This window comes from Corylus avellana, chromosome 4 (genome assembly GCF_965113065.1).
Source record: "Corylus avellana chromosome 4, dhCorAvel1.hap1.2, whole genome shotgun sequence".
NCBI classification, from domain to species: Eukaryota; Viridiplantae; Streptophyta; class Magnoliopsida; order Fagales; family Betulaceae; genus Corylus; species Corylus avellana.
This window is the reverse complement of record NC_142493.1, coordinates 13,085,200-13,095,096: the sequence shown is the minus strand read 5'-3', so window position 1 is coordinate 13,095,096 and position 9,897 is coordinate 13,085,200. Positions and strand designations below refer to the sequence as shown.

The 9,897-nt window shown below is 33.9% G+C and overlaps 1 protein-coding gene across 2 annotated transcripts; it reads right to left on the bottom strand.

Annotated features, from left to right (window-relative positions):
- Positions 1 to 273: 273 nt before the first annotated feature.
- On the bottom strand, positions 274 to 3,184 carry LOC132178847 (myb family transcription factor MOF1). Of its 2 annotated transcripts, XM_059591414.2 has the most exons (8): positions 3,116 to 3,184; positions 3,000 to 3,035; positions 2,477 to 2,878; positions 2,314 to 2,390; positions 2,157 to 2,193; positions 1,581 to 1,740; positions 1,192 to 1,438; positions 274 to 785 (listed from the first exon to the last, which is right to left on the bottom strand). In XM_059591414.2, exons 3-8 carry the CDS (start codon positions 2,598 to 2,600, stop codon positions 531 to 533), a joined length of 900 nt encoding a protein of 299 aa, XP_059447397.1. In that variant the 5' UTR covers positions 2,601 to 2,878; positions 3,000 to 3,035; positions 3,116 to 3,184; the 3' UTR covers positions 274 to 530. The 2 variants fall into 2 exon arrangements, with proteins under 2 accessions (XP_059447397.1, XP_059447395.1); XM_059591412.2 differs by having other exon boundaries at positions 2,477 to 3,035; positions 3,116 to 3,181.
- Positions 3,185 to 9,897: the final 6,713 nt, after the last annotated feature.

Here is a 9,897-nt window from a genome sequence, read left to right as displayed (position 1 = left end):
CTGCTATTTAAATGATGCTTATTTTAAGGCCTCATTGAGAGATAAGTCGTAAGAACTTAACACAAGTTCTTGAGTGCGAGCATACGTAGTTTGTTCGTGTGAAACACTGAAACTGAAGAATCAAGCTACGGGTTTAACATGTTAATTATGTGACTACACAAAACATACACAATTAGGTCTATTGATAATGATTGCACTCTCAGCTAACATGTTCACTTGTTGGAAGTCACCATCTCAATAGAGCATTAAACGGCAAAATTACGAACTAGATATATAAAGCAACGGAAAATACCCTACACTTGCATTACATTACACAGCAACACGAAGATAAAGGTTAATCAAGAATTGTTAATATAAATATAGATGATGGTGATCACCAGAATCAAATTGAAATAACGCTAGCTAGCTCTTTAATTACCGTAAGGAATTCCTAGTCTCCATATATATATATATATATATATAATAGATATGGTATCTGATGAGAAAGTCTCTTCTGAAAAAAATGAGAGAGGAGAGAAGGAAGAAATGAATTAGTTACCACAAAGAGCTACAGAAAGATCTAAGTTAATGGCACGCTTTCCGGAAGAAGTGGAGCAGTCTTTATAGTTCGACCTTGAGTATGACGAGATTGCCTCGCTCATCTCGCTCATGGAATTAGAAGCATTAGTTCTGTGGGAGGGATTTGGCAATGACAGCGATAATGACAACTCGCATCCACCGCCTCCTTCTTCTGCTGCTGCCGTCTGCTTTTCATACCCCCGGCGGTATACCTGCATCTTTGATATCTACCCACCAATAATATATTACTTTTTGTATCAACCATGGACAAAAAGAATAACAAAAGAAAAAGAAAGACAATAAATTGATGAAATGCCTAGTCACTGACTGAAGAAAGGGACAAAAGGAGAAAAAGAAAAGAATAAAAAGGGTTTCCAACTGACGATCCCATCGGATCAGCTGGGGGGAGAAGGGAGCATAGAACGTACTACTACAAACACTCTTTCCCAAAAGCTGTGTGACAATACAAGTGACGCTGTTGACCTAAAAAGCATGGATATATATTCCATGCTTTGACAGATTCATATAATCTTGCTTGAAATTTGAAACCAAGAACCAACATTACACTCAATCCATTAAAAAAGCTGGCAAAAAGGAAAATGGCACAGAGAGAGAGAGAGAGATGTGGTGTACCTTAAGGAAATCAGACTCCTGCAGTGCGTATTTGAAAGGGTTTTGTTGTGGCAGAAAGAAGCTGGGTGTGGATTGAGGCTGTTGTTGTGTCTGCCATCTTGAACCACCACAACCCTCCTTTATTCCCTTGCGCTCACTCATGGCCCGCATATAATCATCAAAATAGTACGGATTCGGAACTGTCTCCCTTATTCTTTCGCTGCATTGCAGGCTTTCACAGATTGAACTCATCGTTTCAATTCTAGCTCTGAGGGAGAGAAAAGATATTCATTCATTCAATATATATATATAAGAGAAAAAGCATAAATCATGCAAAAAAATCCCTTTTCTTTTTGTTTCTTTCTTGACATTTTGAAAAAAGTCTGAAACCCATATAAAGCAAAGCTGACCTTTTTGGGGGAAGAGGACTACTGTAGCTGAAGTGAGAATCCGATTCTTTCTCAAAGGCTTTTTTTGAAGATGGGTAAAAACCCACATCATTCTCTTCATCAACGCACCCATCATCATGCTCCTCAAAAGCTTGTGTTCTTTGCTGGGTACAACTCTTATCTGTCGCAGGACACCAGCATATACACATTTCAAGCACACAAAAAAGTTGTTTCAAAACAAATGGGTCACTGGCTAGCATTTAACAACCCTTTGATTTGAAAAATATAAAAATAAAGAAATAAATGCCCCGATTTCATCGGAAATGCCAATACTAGAAGATGTGATATTATAATGGTTCTCTTATGATATCGTCTATTTTGGCATAAATTAAATAAGAAAGGGAATAATAAATGAGGTTCATGCAGGCTGCAAAAGCCACTCATTACCAAAAGATATTCTACCAGGCGAGTCCATTAACGAGTACCAATTGAGGAAAATATATAATGTAAATATAATAGGATGGATCTAAACGTAATTTTAGAAGGAGATAAGGAGCTACATATTTCTGCCAAAAGAGGAGAGGGAAGGGAGGATACCTTGTCTGCCCAGGTCACCCCTCATGCTTCTATACATCTGTTGGAACAAAGAGAAGCATGTAAACCAACCAAAAGAAGAAATTTTATTTATTTGTTTTACGTAAAAAATATTAAGGATTGAAAAATTCGAACCAGCACAAAAGAAAATGAAGATAACCTGGAGATGGCTCTTGACATGTGAGATTGTTAGTCCTTTGACATCCATTAATTGAAGAACAAGCTTGGGTGTAGCCTCTACACACACCCAAAAAAAAAAAGGAAATCAGTGAAAGAAACAAAGAAAAGGAGAGAGAGAGACAGAGAGAGAGAGAGTTACTTACTGTGCTGGCCACCAAGCCTCTCAATGGCCTGAACAAAACAGCGATGGAGCTCAGGAGTCCATCTCAAACGAGGTACCTTTGATCTTATATACTGCCTCACCGCTCCATTTCTCCCACAACTCATTCTATCTTCTTGATTTTAAAATTGCTCTCTCTCCTTTTTAATCGAAATGGGTACTCCGATTTCCTCCTCTATAAAAAAAAAAGCTTAGATCCCCCCGAAAAGCTCCACCTTTTTCACCTTCTCTTTGATCGTCTCCCCAAAAAGTGAAAACAAAAAAAACGCCGCCTTTGGTGTTTGCTTTGTCTTCTCGAACGAGTGCTACCTATATACTCTTTTCAAACCCTTTGGGACAGTCTCGCTTCAGAAGCAGCAAAGCAATATATATTGCACACAAAGGGCTTGAAAAGTAAGAGGAAAAAGTAAGAGAGAGAGAGAGAGAGAGACGATATGAGAAAAGGAAAAGACGAAGGGTGAGGGTGGGAGAGGGTCTGCAAATTCCTTAAAGGCTTCTGAAAATACCTGCCGGCTTCTGATTCTACCCCCCTCCTGCTTGCACTGCAAAAAAAGAAAATATAATGGACACTCGTAGTTGAAGAAAATGAAAAAGAATAAAAATTCTGTTTGAAAATATTTACATATATCACGAGCTTCTGAATTCTCATCCTGCCATTCCAACCAAAATCATTACCCCTGTACAGTGCCAAAACTGCCTTGCTTTGACCTTTGTTCCTTTTTTTTTCTCTCTCTCTCTTATAAAGTCTATCTCATCTATCGTACGCCAACGTCGTCATGATCACCAAAAGCCCCATGAAATTATTCTCAACACATTCATTTTCCAAATGAGGGGTGCCCATATCTTTTTCCAAAAGACGATCCTACCCCTTTGTTGGATCTCCGATAAAATTTTTTTTTTTTTTTTTTTAAGGATTTATGCTCTCTTATTTGAAGACAAAGAAAAATGAGAAATGGAAGAAAGATTTGAATTAGTGATATTTACTTTTTGAGATGTAATTTTTAGTTAATTAAACTATCTTTTAAGAACTAGATCTTCAATAACTAAGCTCTCTTAAATGCTCTTAATCTTACTTATTCAACTAAATCACAAAACACGTGGATATTTATATTATATTAATGGCACATTAATATAAATACGGGAGGGGGTGCGCAGTTTAGCTTAACCTACGCCTCTCTCTCGTTCCTTTTTGAAAGAAATGGTTAAAAGCCGGAAACCATTGCCCCTTGCTGTCTGTCTTGGATTCTTGGGGCTTTCATGTCAAACTAAAGCTAAACAAAAAGTCAACCATTACATGCAAAGGTAAAGGTGTATTCCATGAAAGCCAAACAAGACAAGCTACAAAAATGACAACGATTTCCAGCGCAAAATCCTGGCCGTCCACTCACACTCTATATTAGCTGCGGGGTTTCCAAGGTAGATCAACGGTTGGGACCGTAGGAAAGACGAGCACGTCAAGTGGGACAGGAGGATAATAACTAGTTTCCGTACGTGGAATTTTGGAATGCAATTTAGAAATCTGAATCACGTTTGCTTTATTTTATTTTATTTATATTCCTCTCTCTCTTTCTACACATACACATATGCATATTTAGATTTGTAGACTTGTAGCCGGTGCCGACTATTGAAAATGCTACAACTGAGTCTCAGTGTGCTACAAGCTATTAAAAACTAGGCCGTATATATATATTATGAAAAATTATAGGCATACAAAAATATATTTTATAAAAAAAAATTTACAAATTGTTATGGTATAACATGTTTGAGTTTTTTAAAATTTAAATTGATCTCATATTTAATTATATTGTGTCACATCAATTTGTAAATTTTTTTTTAAAATATATTTATAAGCATTCAATTGCAGTTTCACTTATGTATCTCATTTATCATTCTAATTTTATTTATCAAAAAATTTCATATATCTACTTTAATAACAAAAATACTCTTATTAAAAATAAAAAATAAAAAATAAAAAAAACTTATCGACACCAATTCCTTATATTTTTTTGAAAAACAATATTCACATAAGATGAGGAAAACACTAAGAGGAACCGTAACATTTCCCTTGTCAATTGGGTAATAGTTTAAAGAGGATTCATAAATTTTTTCCTTTATTTATGTGGTATAACCATGGACTATCTCTTAATTAAAGAGTTTATAGGGGCATATTAACCTAATTTTCAAAACTTTCTAAATATATGTCAACAATTTTGATCAATTAATACACGGGTTATATGTGTCAATTTCTCCTAGTACTACGGAAATAAGAGGACACTGATTATAGTTTGGTATTTTGATAGTCATGTGCCAAACTCTCAAATTTATTCTAGCTTTGAAAAATATGTGCCGAGTTCTATTTCGTTTTGAAGTTTGTATCTATTTTCAAAACTTGCAACCAAGGTGACTGACAAATAAAGGTATTATAATTTGCTGAAAACAATTCTTTTATTTTTGTTTATATATATATATATATATATATGTGTGTGTGTACATCTAAGATATGAATAATTTATGTTTTAAACAAGTCAAGGTGTTTCCTTTATGTTGTTACCGTGCACAATAATTGATGAACAATATAAAATCGAAAAGAGAGATTAGGGTTTGTTTGGCAAACCCCAACACACACCCCAAGACCCAGGGCACTGTTCTTTGTTTGACTATCATGTTGTTGCCTACCTGCAGCCACTGGCGTGTGGGAGAACCCAATTGTCTTAAAAGACAAAAATGCCCATACAGCACAATAGAAAACAAATGAACTAAAGAGTGTTTTGAAGGGACAAAATAGGCATTGTTTACAATGATAAGGGGTAAAATAGGAAATGTTGGTAATAAACCCAACCACTGTCAGCGTGCAGCAGTCTTTTCTTCAGACTGTCTTCGGCTCAATCACTTAAAGCGCTACAGTACCGTGGAAGGTGAACAGTGCAAAGGGGTTTGTCAAACAACCCCTAAGAGAGAGAATCGAGACACAAATTTAACGTAGTTTGGTAATTTGCCTACGTCCACAAAGAGGCAGCTATTTTTTTTTTTTTTTTCTCTTAATGATTCAAGGTTACATCATAACATATATATAGAAAAAAATTCTAAGCCCAACTTGTATGAACATATTAAGGAAATTGCAACATTCATTCTACTCCCATCTACTTGGCCTTCCACTGGTATTAATATGACCTTCTAGTTCTAACATTTTTCTATGACTTATGGCTATTGGTTTTCCTGTTTTGGTGAAACAAAATATCCGTGTCCAACTTTATTCTATAATTGACATTACAACATGGAACTTGGAATTGTGGGTGGGGTCAAACACCGTTTACATGTTTTCCTCTCAGCCTAGGATGGGGATTTCGTCCTAATTCTCTAATTATTAGTTTGGTATACTTTTTCTTTTATTTATATAATCAATTATACTATTATATTTCTCTTCAAAGCCAATGATTTTCTAAAACTTATGAACTTACTTTTGTTTTTCAAGATTTATCACATTTTTATTCAGTTGTTATAAGTTTTGGTTAATGTTCGATACGTGTTAAGTAGGAGTTTTAGAGTTTTACATGCATTTTGATGCTCATCGAACGTTCCATGATATTTAGTTGAACGTTCGATATTGAGACAAAACATTTGATAGTACCCAAAATATATGAATTAGGGTTTTTAATAATGGTTTAGCTTTATGTGAATGAAATAGGTTTTTCAAGGTATTGTGAATAATGATAGATTATGTTTTGCAATAGAGGGAGTTTGAGATGTTCAAGTTTATGGAGAAATGGATGAGGTAAGAAAATATTTGTAACTGTGTAACGCCCCTAAAATCGGCCTTAACCAGTTTAGTAGGGTTACTGGCAATTACCTCAATTTAACTAACTAGTAGCTAACTGGGGAACTGCACATCTAAGTATAATCAAAGTATATGCATAGGAATATTAAATAAATACGAAGAATCTATATATATAAACCGAATCACTCTTTAGATGTAGTCTATAATTATGATATGTGACGTGAACCCATTTTTTTTAGAGATATGCTAGAATCTAATACAAACTCCATATTTTGTCCATAAAAATCCATGTGGCAAGATGCACATCTTCTTTTTGTATTGTCTTTTTCCCTCCACCAAAAATATGATGTAGCATCTAGCCACATGAACTTTTATAGGTAAAATATGAAGTTTTTATTATATTCTAGCATTTTTTTTTTTCCTTTTTTTAAGGCTAGACCGGTTTTTTAAAACATAATTTTTTAACTTGTTTTTTAGGTAAAAAATCGGTCATTAATTAGCGTAATAATTGCGTTAATTATATTCAAGAGTTTTTCATATATAAATTATTCAATAAATTAAGTATTGTTAATGTACGAATCAAATAAGGAAAAAAAATAATATACATCAAATTATTATGTATTAATATGTTTAGTCAATTTAATATGTATATTAATGGGTTTAGGATTCTCAAAAAAAAAAAAAAAAAGAAAAAAGAAAAAAAGAGTCATATATATTGGCCTAAACGTTCCTTAGAAGTGCCTTAAAATGACAACATGTAGCGTAAACCCGTATTTTTTAATGAGTGAACTGATTCTTTAAGTAAAATTGAACCGGTCTATATATAGATAATAGCATCAAGGATTATATGTGTTAATACATTACTTAAAAAACCATAAATAGACATATATAGAAAAATAACCAATATATAAAATTTTAAAAATAATCATATAAAAGCCGAAACCTCTTAAGAATGACTTAAAATTGTGTCTACATCTTCTACCTAATATATGCTCAGGGCCGGCTCAATGGCCAGGCCATTGAGGCGGTCGCCTAGGGCCCCTAGTTAGTAAGGCCCAAAAAAATTTTTAATAAGGCCCAAAAATTTTTTAATTAATATTTAAATATTTAAAAAAAATAAGGCCCAACTTCAAAATTTCGCCTAAAGCCTTCAAATACATTGAGCCGGCCCTGTATATGCTTCGTGATTGTGTTTGTTGAAAATACAACATACAGATTTGCACCATCTCCAGAAAACAGATAAAAAAAATTGTTGTTAAGGAAAGACAGTCTTTTATGCAAATTTCCGAAATTCTTATAGTAAGTGCATATTTTTGTCAATACTTTGATCTTTTTCACTAATTTTTTTTTTTTTTTTTTTTTCACTTAGGTTTTCTTCTCTTTCTTTTTCTTTTTGTGCTTCATAAGGAAAATAAGGCTCACATCCGTACTGTTGTTTTTCCCCCACCAAGCATAAACATCCTATACTACAACAAACAAAAAGAAAATCATCTTTGTTAACATGGTTCTCTTCTCTTTCTTTTTCTTTTTTTCTCTTGCGTCCTGTTTCTATTGAAGTGTTTTGATCACCGTTTTCTTTCTAAATGGTTTTAATATATATATGACGTGATGTGAACCCGTATTTCTTAGAAATGCCTTAAAATTGCGACATGCAATGTGAATCTATATTTTTTAGTGAGTGAACCGGTCTTTTAAGTAGTGAACCGGCTTTGACTAAAATTGAACCAGTCTATTTAATATATATATTAATACTTAGGATTTTAAAAGAAAATCATATATAGAAACAATTGTAGTATATAAAATTAAGAGTTATATGTGTTAATGCGTTAGTTAAAAAACCATATATAGAAAAAAAAAAAATTTTTAAAATTGGAGAACAACTATACAACTTTCTAAATGTGATTTTACAACTACAAATACAACTTTTATAAAATGTATTTTACTACTCCTATGGAAACAAAGATTTTAACAAGTTTTTACTTATATGAATTAAACTAAAATTAAGGGTTGTATGTTTAATTCATTTGAATATTTTATGTATGATTTACTCGAATTTTCAGGCATGTTTTAGAAATGATTTTTCTACTTTTGAAAGCAAAAAAAAAAGTAAAAACTTATTTGATTATTGTGTAGAAATGAATATAAGCACTTATAAAACACCAAAGAGATAATTAAGTATTGAATTTAAGGTGAGAGGATCTATTTGATTTCATTAAATGTAAAATAGAAATGCGTTTTTTTTTTTTTTTTTAACATGTCCGCACAAGAGAGAGAAAGGAGATTCGAACTAGTGACCTCCGCTTCATTAGGCGCGGTCCAAGCCGATTGAGCTACCTCTTAGGAACTAGAAATGCGTTTTTTAACCTATAATGAAAGCACAATGATTTTAAATTATAATAAAGAATCATGTGCATTCCGCGAGTTATGAGCTAGTAATCATAATAATAGCACCCACTATCCCCAATCATAGATATTGAGCTACTAATAATAACACATAGAATATAATCAAACCTGATATCAACAAGTGAGTCTCTACTCAACTTAATCAATCAACCCGAAGTGGCAACCTTGCCACTTCCCTCTTCCTAGAAAGAGGTTTCCTACAAGATGTAATAACCGCATAAATCTAAAGACTTAATAAGTAAATCTCAAAGTTGAGTATTAAATGATCCAGTTATTAATGAGCAAAAATAAATGTTTAGTTTGACAAGAATTTAAAAAAGAGATGTTGTCTGTGTTAATACACTATAAAAGTATCGTTTTATTTAAAATAAAAAGTTGTAATTCCAGCAGAAATTCCCTAAAAGTTTTAATGCATAAAACTAATGTTTTAATAGATCATAACTATCATATATGGTCTATCCGAAATATTATCCATTTTCAGCAGGATTAGCGCTGTCCCGAAGGACCTGTAATACAATGTTGGTGCCCCGCCTATTGTACGCTACCGTTCATATGTTAGTAGCCCAACCGAGTCCGACCTCGAGTGGCCCATGCTACTAATAATGTACGTCTTATAGTGACCCGCCAATTATGGTTGCGCCAGTCACGAAACAACCATTGGATTAGAGACCCATATATCACATCTACACACACGTTTGATCCTATAATCAAGTATAGGATCAAATGTTAGTAGCCCAATCGAGTCTGACCTCAGGTGGCCCATGCTACTAATAATGTACGTCTTATAGTGACCTGCCAATTATGGCTGCGCCGGTCACGAAACAACCATTGGATCAGAGACCCATATATCACATCCACACACACGTTTGATCCTATAATCAAGTATATATAGTAAGTTCCTAGCCATTATATATACTGCACACACCGGTCGCCTCCGATTCTCGGCATAACTCTTCTGCTGACTCTGGCCGCACTCATCCTTTGTCTAATCATAAGAACCTTGTCTCGAGTATCCTGAAATAGTTCCGGCCCCAACGTCTGCCTCTCACCAACATTGTCCCAATCCAAGGGCAACTAACACTTACATCTGTAAAGTGCTTCATGAGGCATCATTTCAATAGTCGCGTGATAACTGTTGTTGTAGGCAAACTCGATCAAAGTCAGATACTGAATCTAACTACCCTTAAAGTCCAATATGCAAGCCGGTAACATATCCTCCAAGCTTT

Bases quoted from the DNA above. Each gene is read 5' to 3' on its own strand.
- LOC132178847 (XM_059591414.2), bottom strand. From the start codon at position 2,600: ATGAGTTGTGGGAGAAATGGAGCGGTGAGGCAGTATATAAGATCAAAG. The intron at 1,439-1,580 runs GTCAGCTTTGCT...TCTCTCCCTCAG, and splicing joins AGTCCTCTTCCCCCAAAAAG to AGCTAGAATTGAAACGATGA. The intron at 786-1,191 runs GTACACCACATC...ATTGGTGGGTAG, and splicing joins AGGAGTCTGATTTCCTTAAG to ATATCAAAGATGCAGGTATA.